The 17,608-nt window shown below is 43.8% G+C and overlaps 1 protein-coding gene across 5 annotated transcripts in view; it reads left to right on the top strand.

Annotated features, from left to right (window-relative positions):
• Positions 1–637: 637 nt before the first annotated feature.
• TRAK1 (trafficking kinesin protein 1) overlaps positions 638–17,608 on the top strand; it is a 126,032-nt gene continuing 109,061 nt past the window's right edge. For all 5 annotated transcript variants that reach the window (XM_063452093.1, XM_063452091.1, XM_063452088.1 and 2 more), the window contains exon 1: positions 638–726. In XM_063452093.1, the coding sequence (XP_063308163.1) occupies positions 723–726 (4 nt within the window). In that variant the 5' untranslated portion in view covers positions 638–722. The remainder of the gene's footprint in view (positions 727–17,608) is intronic.

The following is a 17,608-nucleotide window of genomic DNA, read 5'->3' as shown; positions in this document are numbered from 1 at the left end:
GCTGGAGATGCTCTTGTTTATGGTTTTGAACAGGTGACATTTCATTGGGTCAAGGGTTGAGCACACGCAGTTACGTGGACATAGCCCAACAAGTCAGGGGGGGCAGCGCCCCATCATCTCTAGGCGTAACCAGTTGCAAATAAAATTTGGATACTGAGTTTTAAACAGACAGGAACAACCCATTTGATCAATTACTTAAATGTAATTGTTGCTAAAACAAAAAACAGTAAAAGTCCCACATAACCTTAAAATCCTTTGATCTGTTTAGCCTGCCATAATGTTTCCGTTTTTTTGCCTCAGTTATGTGCATTAAAAAATAAAATCAAAAAACATAAACTGTGCATTTGGCATACAAAATTTGTATAAGTATCTGATTTGAACTTGGCATTGATCTCCGTGTAATAGAGGTCAGTCTGTGGAATCTTGTATTTCTGTATAGGAATGTAAACTCGCTGCCCAGTCTTACAGAGCATCTGTCAGCTGGGGAAGACAGTCTGGCTGTGTCTGAAAGGGCAGCCATATTTAGTTGAATTGAAATAGTGGATCAGCAAGGCCCCCTGTCAATGACCCAGCTTTGTTCTAGCTATGTTTAGTCAGTAAATTCATAGTGCCATGTGACCGCCACTCTCGTAGCACTGCCAGCATGTGTTCGTCTTGGGCAGTGAGGGGAAAATGTGACTGTCTAACAGATCAAGGGGGCAAGGGATAAACCTCCACACAAAATGAGTAAGTAAAATACTGCCACAACACTTTGCTACAATTAAGAGCGGGAAGTAAATGGTTGATATAAAAGAGAAAGCAATACTGTATCATTAAAATAAATCTTGCTGATGTAAATGACTAATTTCTGCTAAAATGAGGCATGACTTCAACCTAGTATTCCTACTCTTTTCCAGCACGGCTGGAATTATTATACTATATTATACCAAGCCTTAATTTAAAACCATTCACACATCCTGCTTACAAAATAATAATCTGATGTGTATGTCAGCCTTGTGTTTTACGAATTTGAGCTATGGATACATTTTTTGCATTAAGTTAAGCATTAAATCAGATACATGTAGAAACTGTTTGAAATGCAGCGCTCTGTTTTTCTGTCTAGTGATCTCAATAATATTTAGGTTTGGAAAGCACAGTTTACTGCTTAATATGGCCAGGCATTTGTACCATTAGTGTGACTGCACATGGAATAAATGTATCTATAACTAAACCGTTACTTGCAAAGGAATGATCTGCTTAACAGAGGATGGTATATGCTAGATATTTGTTACCATTCACCAGACTATTTTCCTTCCTGTAGTTAAATATTGGTACTTGTAATCATTAGAGGTTAAAGTGCACTTCTCATGCCCAAACTGACTTGGTGTCAACCCTTATAAATGTAAAATAAATAGATATAAGTATGCATGCTCTAAAGGGCATCACTCACCTGGACATGCATACTGATAAGGGTGCCTCTTCATACAAGATCCAGCGCACTCACTCATTCACTAAACAGCAGTTTCAAGTCTCACATAATGTCATAGTTTTATTTAAAAACACCCAATCTAGGCAAACCAAAATGGGGGTTTAGTTACAGTATATGATCTTACATTGAATAAGTCTGGCACAACGTCAATGTACCCCATTCTTGACAGGTCCTACTCTAGCAGCCTAATGCCTGCTCTTATGAGATTAATCCACTTACTTGGAAAATGCTTCCCCCTGGGACTCTATGTAGTGCAAGGTTAAATAGGGCCCTGAAATGAGGCACCAGTGACAGGCTCATTCCACATGCCAGGGCCCTATTTTAACCCTTCAGAGGTTTTATATATATATGTATATAATTAATAATGCCCGGTGACTGACCTGCTGGCACTCCGACCGAGTACCTCCGCCAATCGATGCTTCTAGTGCTTGCCGAGGACTCCAAGCACTCCAACCGACACCATCAGCACTGCAGACTTATCCCATCCCCCAAGCATGAGCCAAGGCTTCAAGAAAGGGTCAAGCAGGTCTGTTTAATGAGCACACAAAAGCAACAGCACTCACGCAGCAAAACAACTCCTCCTCAGAGGAAAACAAAATGACAGTTAAGTTCAGTCAGTGTTTGAATATATGACAGTTATTGGAAGTTGCAGAACTGTGCCAGTACCATTTAAAGGGCCAGAACAGTCTTTTAAAACACCAATAAGTCCAAATGGTGTTTCTAACTGGCAAAATCTCCCAGGGACCATAGTCATACGGCAAGAGGCTGGAAATTAGTCCTCTCCAGGCACAAGTGGCGAAGGGCACTTCATCACATGCCCTAATAGGCATTGTTCTTTATGTCCTTCCTCACGATTGCTACAAAACAGGTTGAAATAAGTTTTTATTTATCTTTATAGGCAATGCTGGAGTCCCACCTCCTCATGATGTCATGACAGCAGATGGCTTGTTCAATCAAAGCCTTCCCAAAGAGAAGCCCTTGATTGGACCGTTTGTGACCCAGAGTGAATGTGCATGTTCTGCGTCGACCAGAGGAAGGGGAAAGGGATTGAGTGTAAAAAAAAACAAAACAAAACCGAATGATGGGATTGGGAGGCAGGAGGACTGCAGGGAGGAGACACATTAGACTCGCCTTACGAGCTCTGCAATAGGATAGTCACATTACATCTGTTACCAGCATGCAGTGTATGCTGACACATGTAGAAATATGCACAGAATTGACATTGGGCAGTGCGGAACAGAGTTCCGGGTTGCCAATGTCGTGTGTACCAGGTGTGTAGGTAGCCCACTGGCACACAAGTACAAATTACTCAGACTGTGCAGTGTTTTAGCTTAAAGCACTGCACAGCAAGACTATTACCACCCTGACCACTTCTAAAAGCAAAATTAGTCATAGATGTTGGAATAAACCTTTAGCTATCGTTGTTTAATCTATACTTGTTTCCGAATTGCTATTGGTAAATTGTATCTCCTTCCCTTTGCCATCAGCCAATCTTGTGCCATACCATGCTGATGGTATAGCAAGCATGCCATGAATGAATTGACAGGTGAAGAGTGAAGACCGTTCCTTTCTTGCTTCACAACAACTAAAACATAATACAGATTAAAAGGAACAGCACACACACACACAAACAGTTTTAAATTTTGCAGAGCTACTAAAAATCACCTGTCTCATGAAGCAAATATGGAATTCAGTCCCACCATAGCTATATATGGCCATTTCGTGTTAAGCCCTCCACTATGCCACAGTACACCAATATTGGTGGGTTCTAAACTAATTCCAACTTGGAAGACAGCATTGCTATTGCTAAATGAACTGAAGTGTATTGAATTAATCTGTTGTCAGAGTGTGTATATATAAATGTGTACAGTACCTTGCACTCAGGCTGCCAGTGATTTCCAAAAGAATCCCAAAAAACGGGTGCAATACCAGGGCTGTTTATCTATATATACAAAAAGATGTGGCTGCACTCACGGATGTTCCTTAAAACTTAACTCATATGATCCTGATGAAAGTCCACATGTTGGACTGAAACGTCGATCTGTTTTATGGACTGAATAAAAGTTACGTTTTAAGGAACATCCGTGAGTGCAGCCACATCTTTTTGTGTATATATATATATATATATATATATATATATATATATATATATATATATATATATATATATACAGGGAGTGCAGAATTATTAGGCAAGTTGTATTTTTGAGGATTAATTTTATTATTGAACAACAACCATGTTCTCAATGAACCCAAAAAACTCATTAATATCAAAGCTGAATATTTTTGGAAGTAGTTTTTAGTTTGTTTTTAGTTTTAGCTATTTTAGGGGGATATCTGTGTGTGCAGGTGACTATTACTGTGCATAATTATTAGGCAACTTAACAAAAAACAAATATATACCCATTTCAATTATTTATTTTTACCAGTGAAACCAATATAACATCTCAACATTCACAAATATACATTTCTGACATTCAAAAACATAACAAAAACAAATCAGTGACCAATATGGCCACCTTTCTTTGCAAGGACACTCAAAAGCTTTCCATCCAGGGATTCTGTCAGTGTTTTGATCTGTTCACCATCAACAGTGCGTGCAGCAGCAACCACAGCCTCCCAGACACTGTTCAGAGAGGTGTACTGTTTTCCCTCCTTGTAAATCTCACATTTGATGATGGACCACAGGTTCTCAATGGGGTTCAGATCAGGTGAACAAGGAGGCCATGTCATTAGATTTTCTTCTTTTATACCCTTTCTTGCCAGCCACGCTGTGGAGTACTTGGACGCGTGTGATGGAGCATTGTCCTGCATGAAAATCATGTTTTTCTTGAAGGATGCAGACTTCTTCCTGTACCACTGCTTGAAGAAGGTGTCTTCCAGAAACTGGCAGTAGGACTGGGAGTTGAGCTTGACTCCATCCTCAACCCGAAAAGGCCCCACAAGCTCATCTTTGATGATACCAGCCCAAACCAGTACTCCACCTCCACCTTGCTGGCGTCTGAGTCGGACTGGAGCTCTCTGCCCTTTACCAATCCATCCATCTGGCCCATCAAGACTCACTCTCATTTCATCAGTCCATATAACCTTAGAAAAATCAGTCTTGAGATATTTCTTGGCCCAGTCTTGATGTTTCAGCTTGTGTGTCTTGTTCAGTGGTGGTCGTCTTTCAGCCTTTCTTACCTTGGCAATGTCTCTGAGTATTGCACACCTTGTGCTTTTGGGCACTCCAGTGATGTTGCAGCTCTGAAATATGGCCAAACTGGTGGCAAGTGGCATCTTGGCAGCTGCACGCTTGACTTTTCTCAGTTCATGGGCAGTTATTTTGCGCCTTGGTTTCTCCACACGCTTCTTGCGACCCTGTTGACTATTTTGAATGAAACGCTTGATTGTTCGATGATCACGCTTCAGAAGCTTTGCAATTTTAAGAGTGCTGCATCCCTCTGCAAGATATCTCACTATTTTTTACTTTTCTGAGCCTGTCAAGTCCTTCTTTTGACCCATTTTGCCAAAGGAAAGGAAGTTGCCTAATAATTATGCACACCTGATATAGGGTGTTGATGTCATTAGACCACACCCCTTCTCATTACAGAGATGCACATCACCTAATATGCTTAATTGGTAGTAGGCTTTCGAGCCTATACAGCTTGGAGTAAGACAACATGCATAAAGAGGATGATGTGGTCAAAATACTCATTTGCCTAATAATTCTGCACTCCCTGTATATATATATATATATATATATATATATATATATATATATATATATATATATATATATATATATTTATTTATTTTTAATCAATTCATTTTGCATTGTGTGTGTGTATATATATATATAATGCAAAATTAGTTTGATCTACAAAAAAACACAATTAAAAAAATACAGCATCAAAACGAAACAATTAAAGTAATAGTGCATATCACATCTGCTCTGTATCAAATAAACATTATTATTAAAGTGATATTGCTATCCAGAGCTTCCTCAAATTTATACTTACCTGTAGTGTTCTCCAAAGTGACATCTGAAGGTGGGGACAGGATGGGATGCTCAACTTAAAATGATTTTTGTCTTGAATCCAAACATACATAGAACAAAATTAGAATATGCTGCATACCTGCAACATGCATTTCTCAGCAGTGTAGACCAAAATTAATACAAAATACAGATTAAGGAACATGCGTGCACAAAAATACAGTTTTAACTTTTACTTTTTGTAGTGACTCCCCTGCTCGGTGCACTCTATGCTTCCTGAAACTGAAATTTCAGAAACCGAATGCCTCCTTGGGGGAGCTGAGAACGCCTTTGAAGGCAACTTTGGGGTTAAACCGTTAGGGAACGGTTTAACCTCTTGAGGTAACTGTGAGTCCAGGGCCTCCTAGCATCATAACAACTTAATTTAGATTAAATTGTTTAGGTGCCTGGAGTGTCCCTTTTAATAACAATCCTAAAATCTATCGATGTATTTGGAAATGTTAAAGAGATACTCCACTGCCCAAATACAAAATAAATAAAAATCAGTGGTTAGTAGATATGCCCCCAATTAATTTAATTATGCGTTTATTAATTAGAGGTATATCTAAAACGGTTTGCAAAACCTGCATTTCTCTGGTCTGCTATCTTTGCAAGCCCTCCCCTTTTAACACCTACCAGACTTTCTGTGGCATGGCCTGTTGTCTGCTTACCGTGTTTCCCCGAAAATAGGACCTACCCCGAAAATAAGCCCTAGCTGAATTTTCGGGGTGGGCTGCAATATAAGCCCTACCCCGAAAATAAGACCTAGGCATTTTACCTTTGGCGGGACTTCCTTCTTCTATCAGGAGGGGGAGGAGCGTTGCGGGCCGCGGCATCGCGCAGCGTGATGACGACGTGCGCAGCGCCGTCAGTCTGCCTTCACGGATCTTCAGCGGAAGGATCCATTCCGGGCGGTGAGGCACCCAGTGGTCGGACTCTTTGAACTGTGCGTAGATACCGGTATTTTATGCCTGGGACTTAATTAATTAAAGGGGGGTGAATTAATTAAAGGGAGGGGGGATTAATTAAAGGGGTGGTGGATTAATTAAAGGGGTGGTGGATTAATTAAAGGGGGTGTGGATTAATTAGAGGGGGGTGTGGATTAATTAGAGGGGGGTGTGGATTAGAGGGGGTGTGTGGATTAATTAGATGGGGTGGATTAATTAGATGGGGTGGATTAATTAGAGGGGTGGATTAATTAGAGGGGTGGATTAATTAGAGGGGTGGATTAATTAGAGGGGTGGATTAATTAAAGGGGGGTGGATTAATTAAAGGGGGGTGGATTAATTAAAGGGAGGGTGGATTAATTAAAGGGGTGGTGGATTACTTAAAGGGGTGGTGGATTACTTAAAGGGGTGGTGGATTACTTAAAGGGGTGGTGGATTAATTAAAGGGGTGGTGGATTAATTAAAGGGGTGGTGGATTAATTAAAGGGGTGGTGGATTAATTAGAGGGGGGGTGGATTAATTAGAGGGAGGGTGGATTAATTAGAGGGGGTGGATTAATTAAAGGGGGTGGATTAATTAAAGGGGGTGGATTAATTAGAGGGGGTGGATTAATTAGAGGGGGTGGATTAATTAGAGGGGGTGGATTAATTAGAGTGGGTGGATTTATTAAAGAGGGGGGTGGATTAATTAAAGGGGGGGTGGATTCATTAGAGGGGGTGGATTTATTAAAGGGGGGGTGGATTTATTAAAGGGGGGGTGGATTAATTAAAGGGGGGGTGGATTAATTAAAGGGGGGTGGATTAATTAAAGGGGGGTTCAATGTACATACCGGTACCGTAAATAAATAAGCCCTACCCTAAAAATAAGCCCTAGTGTGTTTTGTGTGACTAAAATTAATATAAGACCCGGTCTTATTTTCGGAGAAACACGGTAGAAGTTACGGGAGTGTTACCAGGTTGATTTATAAAAGTGCCAATTTCTTTTGAAATCTGTACTTTTCCCTAAATGAATAAAAGAGGGGACACACTTCACACACAAAGCTTTTCATCAAGATGAAGTGCTTAAGCAGTCTGGAGGGCCCCTTTAATTTGAAGGTTCACTTTAAGTAGACTTCTCTGCGTATCTCAATTGTAAATAATATCCACTTGCATGACAAGTTTGAAAGAGAGTATGCAACAGAGGGTCAATGCAGGTAAAGAATAATCAAAGCCAGAAACGGTTTTCACCTTACTGGGGCCAACAAGCGCAAACCAATTTACCATAATAAATGCTATGCAGTTAGATGTAGGTTCTAAATAAGAAAACTCTACAGCCAATAGTAGACAGTGACAAACATGCCATTACAACAATATAATTAAAGTAAAAGAAAACATTACTCAATGTTACGGAAAAACGTGAAACTAGTGCACTCTGGACTCAACTTGAGAATCTCTTTTGAAAGCATATACAGTCACTAACCCATTACAGGTTTATCTGCTTTCCACCAATTCACATTAAATACTCAGTAGCGATTTACGTTCTAATTACGTAAAACACACAATATTTACAGAACTTCATATGAATGTCATGCTTATTTTTACTTTTATTATCCTAGGTAATGTGATAGCATGCACAAACTGTACAATTGCCTAAGCTAGCTCCGGTGACATTTGTAAAAGAGGGATGAGCTTATGCATGTGTTTTTGTTTTTTTGCTTTTTGTTTTAATTTGTATTTTTTCTTGCTTGATAAGCTATGTATGGAGCAGTAAGCAAGCAAGAACAGCATATGTATGTTGACTATTTTACTATCTAACTATTAAAAATAGCTCTAAAATCTAAGCTCTAAAATAGCTCTAAAATTTAAGAAATATTTATCCCTTACATACGGAAAACATTATGCCAGGATGATACGGAAATGGCAATTTGTCTCTTTTTTCACATTGAGTGTCAGTTTAATATGGAACATTTGACACTGGTACACATAGACTGCATCCTCTCCAGCCTCTTTGATGGTGCACAAATGAACAATTCACAAAGGGCCAGTGCAAGATTTCCCCCTCCACACAGATAAAGGTACATTTTGTTGCCTGCCCTCATTCCCTCAAACTCTACATCCACAAAAATTGTCATACACATACACTATGCCACAATACACTTGGATACACACTGCCAGACACACATACACAATGTCTGATATGCACACACGGTAATACACAATGCTTCACACATACTCATTAAGACACACGTTCAAATATTCCTACTGTTAAAAAATGTATGCTTAGATGCACAATATCGGCACAGAGACAGACTCACGCAGGCATATTGCCAAATAAATAAATAAATAGATAATTTAATAGATAAATCAATAAATCAATAACTATACAATGTGGATACAGTGTAATCTGGATAAGATAAGTAGATTAAACCAAAATATAGTGATAACAAGCCTTAATGGCTCACCTCCATATGGTTCCAATAATACCTAGTATCCTATTCACTCAGGAAATCACCCCTGGATACTGACTTTAATAAGCAATTAGCAAGGTCAAGTCCAGTGGTTAGAGTGTAAACCATAGGTAACTGTCAGATAGCTGACATAGGTATCAGAGAAGGGTCACTAAAAAGTCTGTCATGTTGGCGAATACCGAATGGCTATTAATTGACGCCAGTACACATAGAGCCTATACTGTTACGGCTGTGGATAGCTGGTTAAATCAAAGAAGTCCAAAAACGGTATTGGGGGTAGCATGCAACTACACCTAAGAATCATTGCTATTACACTATAGTGCTAACCTATACATGGTTACAATAGCTAAGAAAGATGAGTTCAGCATGCTTTCCAAAGGTTACCCCATATCACCCAGAGGAATACCCTCTATAGACTCCAATATAAAAAATAGTGACCCAACAGAAAAGGAGGTGAAAGAAATGGTTAAAATGCCTCCATGTGCAGAACCATACTTAGAATGTCGGTTGCCTGCACATGGTGATAGATAGCTTAAGTGAGAAAAACGTGTACGTGAGAAAAGAGCCCAAAGAGCCCGACGCGCGTTTCGGTGCTTGCTTAGATGCACCTTCGTCAGGGGCTGACTGGAGACTAGTCCCTAGTCTCCTTTTATATGTTGTCAGATACTTGAGCCTCTAAGCAATGTCCAATCAAAAAGCCGGTAGTCCGTTCATTCCGGCGCCAAAACCCCACGTGGTGGTATGTTAATGAGCTACCTTCCGCCATCCAATCCTGTCTGTTAATCTATCCCGGTTTCAGACCGCATTAACCACCTCAGTGCCGGTGAGTTCCCAGGCACACGGGTGTATATGAGGGGTGAAACTGTTGTAGCTGTCAGACCTAGCTACAGTAAATATTATACCTTACACATCGCATCTCTGGGATCTAATACGGATCCGTGGCTTCGGTATACGCCGTGATGATACAAGTCATGTATCGTTTACACTGTTGCTGACAGTCATAGCCGACGATGACAGTGTTATTTCACGATTTTGTATACAATAAAAATAGAAATTCGTCGTATTGCCTGAGTGACGAATGATCCGCTAGGAAGAAGATATGGATTGTTGGGAATAGCATTTCATAATTATGCTGATGATAGTTCACATCTCTTGGGGTATCGGTTAGCAAGGTACCATGGATTGCTCACTAGGTATAGGAGTCATGTTGAGCCCTCCCGAATGTATTAACCATCTGGGTGCCGAGTGGGTTCCCAGGTACCCAGGTGTATACGAGGGGTCATATATGGCTTGAGTGACTCTCAAAGTTCCGGAGCACATCTCTGAAGTCTAATAGGGCTTCGTTGCTTCGGTATATCCCGTGTGAATTAAATAGTTATGCATTGGTAACATTGTTGCTGAAAATTGTAACAGTATTTACTGTGTTTGTTCTTGTTTGAATACAATTGATTTATGAATTGGTGTAACTTAGAGAGACTCCGCTAAGAGTCCAACTATAAGTAGGGCTAGCATGTACCAATGCCAATTTAATTAAAGTTCATTTACTGCGAGATGTGATGTGAGTTGTTACATGGCCTGATTGACCTAGAGTCAGCCAGGACGAGGATATAGGTTATCGGGGATAGTTAGCATTGTTATATCAATGGTTCAAATCCCTTGAAGTGTCTGCCAGCGAGATATCTTGGGTATACTAACCAGGGATAAAAATCATGTTAAAGGGACACTATAGTCACCTGAACAACTTCAGCTTAATGAGGTTGTTTAGGTGAGTGCTACAGCTACCCGGAGCCTTTTTCTTGTAAGCACTGTATTTTCTGAGAAAATGCAGTGTTTACATTAGAAGCTTGGAACACCTCTTGTTGCAGTCAATCAGACGGCCACCAGAGGGACTTCCGAGTTCAGAGGCCCTAAAAAGGCCTCTCGTCCGATGCATTCTGGGTGAATGCATCAGACGGGCTATCAGCACACAAAGCACTGTGAACGCGCTTTGTGTGCTGACAGCCTGTCAGCACTGCTGTGGGCGTGGCTTCAGCTGACAGCTGAAGCCCGAACCCACAGGGATGCTGTCCGGCCACAATAGTGGTTGAAGGGGGGGGGGGACCTACTCTCCTCCCCCCCCCCCGGCCCCCACCCCTGAGCGGTGGGTGGGGGCCCTAAAAATAAGGGGGGCACATACTGCCCCCCCGGCCCCCACCCCTGTGCGGCGGGTGGGGGCCCTAAAATTATCAATAAGGGGGGGACCTATTGTCCCCCCCCGGCCCCCACCCCTGTGCGGTGGGTGGGGGCCTTAAAATAAAAAATAAGGGGGGGACATACTGCCCCCCCCCCCGGCCCCCACCCCTGTGCGGCGGGTGGGGGCCCTAAAATTCACAATAGGGAGGGGACCTACTGTCCCCCCCCGGCCCCCACCCCTGTGGGGCGGGTGGGGGCCCTAAAATTCACAATAGGGAGGGGACCTACTGTCCCCCCCCGGCCCCCACCCCTGTGCGGCGGGTGGGGGCCCTAAAATTCACAATAAGGGGGGGGGCTACTGTCCCCCCCCCCGGCCCCCACCCCTGTGCGGCGGGTGGGGGCCCTAAAATAAAAAATAAGGGGGGGGACCTACTGTCCCCCCCCCGGCCCCCACCCCTGAGCGGTGGGTGGGGGCCCTAAAATTCACAATAGGGAGGGGACCTACTGTCCCCCCCCCCCGCCCCCACCCCTGTGCGGCGGGTGGGGGCCCTAAAATTCACAATAAGGGGGGGGGGACCTACTGCCCCCCCCCGGCCCCCACCCCTGAGCGGTGGGTGGGGGCCCTAAATACAAAGGGGGTGGGGACCCTAGTTAACCCTCTCCCCCCCACCCCCCCTCCCCCACAAAAAACTTATCTCCCTACCTACCCCCCTCACCCTAAAAATAATGAGGGGGGACCCTTTAACTAAAAACCTGTAAAGAAAAAAAAAATAAGATAAAAACAACTTACCATTCGATGTTTTCTTTCTTCTAAAATCTTCTTTCTTCAGCCCCAAAAAAGGGCAAATAAAAATCCATAATAACCGACGGAATAAAAAAAAAAAAAAAACCCGAGCGCAAAAAAAATAATCCATCTTCACCCATGGAGGGCTCCGCGCAGACTGAGCTCCGCAGGGCGGGGGAAGGCTTATAAAGCCTTGCCCCGCCCTGCAATTAGGCTAAGAACACTCTGATTGGTGGGTTTAAGCCAATCAGAGTGCTCTTTGTCATTTTACAAGCGTGGGAAAGTTCTTTGGAATTTTCCCACGCTTGTAAAATGACACAGAGCACTGTGATTGGATGGATTTCAAGCCATCCAATCACAGTGCTCTGTGTCATTTTACAAGCGTGGGAAAGTTCTTTGGAATTTTCCCACGCTTGTAAAATGACACAGAGCACTGTGATTGGATGGATTTCAAGCCATCCAATCACAGTGCTCTGTGTCATTTTACAAGCGTGGGAAAATTCCAAAGAACTTTTCCACGCTTGTAAAATGACAGAGCACTGTGATTGGATGGCTTGAAATCCATCCAATCACAGTGCTCTGTGTCATTTTACAAGCGTGGGAAAATTCCAAAGAACTTTCCCACGCTTGTAAAATGACACAGAGCACTGTGATTGGATGGCTTGAAATCCATCCAATCACAGTGCTCTGTGTCATTTTACAAGCGTGGGAAAATTCCAAAGAACTTTCCCACGCTTGTAAAATGACAAAGAGCACTCTGATTGGCTTAAACCCACCAATCAGAGTGTTCTTAGCATAATTGCAGGGCGGGGCAAGGCTTTATAAGCCTTCCCCCGCCCTGCGGAGCTCAGTCTGCGCGGAGCCCTCCATGGGTGAAGATGGATTATTTTTTTTTGCGCTCGTTTTTTTTTTTTTTTTTTTTTTTAATTGCGTCGGTTATTATGGATTTTTATTTGCCCTTTTTTGGGGCTGAAGAAAGAAGATTTTAGAAGAAAGAAAACATCGAATGGTAAGTTGATTTTATCTCATTTTTTCTTTTTTTACAGGTTTTTAGTTAATGGTCCCCCCTCATTATTTTTAGGGTGAGGGGGGTAGGTAGGGAGATATTTTTTTTTTGGGGGGGGGAGGGTTAACTAGGGTCCCCCCCCCTTTGTATTTAGGGCCCCCACCCACCGCTCAGGGGTGGGGGCCGGGGGGGACAATAGGTCCCCCCCCTTATTGAAAATTTTAGGGCCCCCACCCGCCGCACAGGGGTGGGGGCCGGGGGGGACAGTAGGTCCCCCCCTTATTGATAATTGTAGGGCCCCCACCTGCCGCTCAGGGGTGGGGGCCGGGGGGGGGCAGTAAGTCCCCCCCCCATTGATAATTTTAGGGCCCCCACCCGCCGCACAGGGGTGGGGGCCGGGGGGGACAGTAGGTCCCCCCCTTATTGATAATTGTAGGGCCCCCACCCGCCGCTCAGGGGTGGGGGCCGGGGGGGGGCAGTAAGTCCCCCCCCCATTGATAATTTTAGGGCCCCCACCCGCCGCACAGGGGTGGGGGCCGGGGGGGACAGTAGGTCCCCCCCTTATTGATAATTGTAGGGCCCCCACCCGCCGCTCAGGGGTGGGGGCCGGGGGGGGACAGTAGGTCCCCCCCTCATTGATCATTTTAGGGCCCCAACCCGCCGCTCAGGGGTGGGGGCCGGGGGGGGGCAGTAAGTCCCCCCTCATTGATAATTTTAGGGCCCCCACCCGCCGCACAGGGGTGGGGGCCGGGGGGGACAGTAGGTCCCCCCCTTATTGATAATTGTAGGGCCCCCACCCGCCGCACAGGGGTGGGGGCCGGGGGGGACAGTAGGTCCCCCCCTTATTGATAATTGTAGGGCCCCCACCCGCCGCTCAGGGGTGGGGGCCGGGGGGGACAGTAGGTCCCCCCTCATTGATCATTTTAGGGCCCCCACCCGCCGCTCAGGGGTGGAGGCCGGGGGGGGCAGTAAGTCCCCCCCCTCATTGATAATTTTAGGGCCCCCACCCGCCGCACAGGGGTGGGGGCCGGGGGGGACAGTAGGTCCCCCCCTTATTGATAATTGTAGGGCCCCCACCCGCCGCTCAGGGGTGGGGGCCGGGGGACGACAGTAGGTCCCCCCCCATTGATAATTTTAGAAAGCGAGCTGAGCTGTCAGTCAGACAGCTCAGCTCGCGAACGCGCATTCCGCGCACATGCGCGGTAAAGCGCTCAGGTTCTTCATAGGGCGGCATTCAATGCCGCTCTATGAAGAACGCGATTGGTGCAGCGCGAAGCCGTCCCATTGGGCCCCGCGATTTCGTCATTTTGACGAAAAAGGGGGCGCGGCCTAGCGGGGAGCTCGGCGCTGGAACGGAGGTAAGTTTTTAATATAAAAACACCTCGAAATTTATTTTTAATAAATGAAAGTACATATAAAAGCAAGAAGGAAGGCTGGGGGACCTGTCTTTCTTGCTTTTATATGGTGACTATAGAGTCCCTTTAAGTTCATGCGTGCAGAGATCTGCATAGCTCGGTGAATTACAGCTGCTATCACTATGACAGTATGCTCCTCATCCTTGCTGTCATCTTTATGCTAATACTTGGGTTTAGAATGCCATTCAAAGCATGTGTGGAGTTGGATGGTATGGAGGATAGATATTTACGCGGAAGTGGGGTTTCTTATAGTTCTATTTATAGGGACATGCCAGTTGTGGGTCTTAGAGGCACAGTGGTTATGGTGGAACGTATATACATATTTACAAAATTTACAATATATGCAGATTACACTTTAATAATAGTTTATATTATTAAGGCATGCTCTAAATGGAAATAGGCGATAGATTAGAGGTTACATAGTTTAGAGTGAAGCGCACATTTAGTTCGTTAAAGTACGAAGCTAGTGCTCTTCCGACAATTGTATACATATCAAATGAAAGGGGTATAGGAGAAGCCTTCGTTTATGCCATCGGGAGATAGGGTTTTAAGTGTAAAGATCCAATAGCTCTCTCGTTGTAGTAATTTGACATGTTCCAGAATTCTTTTTTTAAAAGGTCTAAAGGTCTTGCCCACATATTTTAGATTGCAACTGCAGGTTAGAAGATAGATCAAACCTGTTGTTTGACAGTTAAAGAAGGTATTGGTCATATGTGTTTGTGTGTTGGTTGAATCCGAGAAGATTTTGGATTTTTTTCGGATGTATTTACAGGCTTTACATCTACCACATTGAAAAGTGCCGGTTGCTGGAGTCCTTAGCCATGTGTTTTCTACTTTTGGTAGTGAAAGATGGCTTGGTACCAGTAGGTCCTTCAAGTTGCGACCCCTTCTGGCTGTAAGTGATACATGTGAGGTTAGAACCTCTTTAAGATGTTGATCTTGGTATACCAAAGGCCAATACCTTTCTAGTATCCGTTTTACAGGGTCCCATCCAGTGTCAAAAGTGCCAATGCATCTAATCAGGTTTTGTGTCGTGTCTTTAGTGGTATTGTCCTCTAGGAGAGTTAATCTATCAGTCATTAGTGCTCTTTTATAGGCGGTTTTAAGGCATCTATTGGAGTAACCCTTCGCCTTAAACTGTAGCCTCAATGACTTAGCTTTAATTTTGAACTCATCCATAGTGGAGCAGTTACGTCTAACGCGAAGGTATTGTCCTACTGGTATCCCATATTTCAGAGGTCCAGGGTGATGGCTTTGCCAGTTCAGGAAACTGTTGGTGGCTGTGGGTTTCTTAAACAGGGTGGTAGAAATATGGTGTTCATCATCTGTGGTTTTTAAGGTTAGGTCCAAAAAATTGATTTGTTTACCACCCACCTTCTGTGTCAGTCTGAGGTTCAAGTTGTTGGTATTTAGTGCTTTTACGAACTCCTCAAAACGTTCTATTGAGCCTGTCCACACAATCAGCACATCATCTATGTAGCGTTTCCATAGTTTAATACATTCGTGATATTCCGAGAACTGCTGGCTAAACACGATGTTTTCCTCCCACCACCCCAGGTGGATGTTCGCATAGGAGGGGGCGCAAGTCGTCCCCATAGCAGTTCCTCTCACCTGGTGGTAGTGGGTACCTTCAAAGAGGAAATAATTGTGCGTGAGGATAAATTGTAGGAGTTGTAGTACAAATTGGTTATGGTCACCCAGAGATGTATCTCGTGTCTGGAGAAAGTATTGAACATTGTTTAGGCCTGTTTCGTGAGGGATGGAGCTGTAGAGTCCTTCTACGTCCAAGCTGCACAGCTTTGCCCCAGTAGGTAGTGTCAGACTGTTTAGTGCTTTCAGTGTTTGTTTAGTGTCTCTTAGGTATGAGGGGAGAATTTTGACAAGTCCACTTAAAATACGTTCCACATAGACACTGCAGTTCTGGGTGAGATTGTTATTACCAGATACTATCGGTCTCCCAGTAAGTATTTCCTGTTGCTTGTGTATCTTTGGTAATGCATAGAAGGTGGCTATGGTAGGTTTCTTGTTAAGCATAAATTTGTGTTCATCTATGCTTATGAGTTTACTCTGAAAAGCCTGATCAAGAATATTCTTTAGATCTAACAGGAATCTATTGGTAGGGTCTGCGGCCAGTGCTACATATGTATCCTTGTCGTCCAGTAATCTGTGTATTATTTTAACGTATTAGACTTCAGAGATGTGCTCCGGAACTTTGAGAGTCACTCAAGCCATATATGACCCCTCGTATACACCTGGGTACCTGGGAACCCACTCGGCACCCAGATGGTTAATACATTCGGGAAGGCTCAACATGACTCCTATACCTAGTGAGCAATCCATGGTACCTTGCTAACCGATACCCCAAGAGATGTGAACTATCATCAGCATAATTATGAAATGCTATTCCCAACAATCCATATCTTCTTACTAGCGGATCATTCGTCACTCAGGCAATACGACGAATTTCTATTTTTATTGTATACAAAATCGTGAAATAACACTGTCATCGTCGGCTATGACTGTCAGCAACAGTGTAAACGATACATGACTTGTATCATCACGGCGTATACCGAAGCCACGGAGCCGTATTAGATCCCAGAGATGCGATGTGTAAGGTATAATATTTACTGTAGCTAGGTCTGACAGCTACAACAGTTTCACCCCTCATATACACCCGTGTGCCTGGGAACTCACCCGGCACTGAGGTGGTTAATGCGGTCTGAAACCGGGATAGATTAACATAGACACAGGATTGGATGGCGGAAGGTAGCTCATTAACATACCACCACGTGGGGTTTTGGCGCCGGAATGAACGGACTACCGGCTTTTTGATTGGACATTGCTTAGAGGCTCAAGTATCTGACAACATATAAAAGGAGACTAGGGACTAGTCTCCAGTCAGCCCCTGACGAAGGTGCATCTAAGCAAGCACCGAAACGCGCGTCGGGCTCTTTGGGCTCTTTTCTCACGTACACGTTTTTCTCACTTAAGCTATCTATCACCATGTGCAGGCAACCGACATTCTAAGTATGGTTCTGCACATGGAGGCATTTTAACTATTTCTTTCACCTCCTTTTCTGTTGGGTCACTATTTTTTATATTGGAGTCTATAGAGGGTATTCCTCTGGGTGATATGGGGTAACCTTTGGAAAGCATGCTGAACTCATCTTTCTTAGCTATTGTAACCATGTATAGGTTAGCACTATAGTGTAATAGCAACGATTCTTAGGTGTAGTTGCATGCTACCCCCAATACCGTTTTTGGACTTCTTTGATTTAACCAGCTATCCACAGCCGTAACAGTATAGGCTCTATGTGTACTGGCGTCAATTAATAGCCATTCGGTATTCGCCAAC

This window comes from Pelobates fuscus, chromosome 4, assembly GCF_036172605.1.
Source record: "Pelobates fuscus isolate aPelFus1 chromosome 4, aPelFus1.pri, whole genome shotgun sequence".
In the NCBI taxonomy this organism is placed as follows: domain Eukaryota; kingdom Metazoa; phylum Chordata; class Amphibia; order Anura; family Pelobatidae; genus Pelobates; species Pelobates fuscus.
The sequence above is the reverse complement of the archived record's forward strand: the minus strand, read 5'-3'. Positions and strand labels throughout refer to the sequence as shown.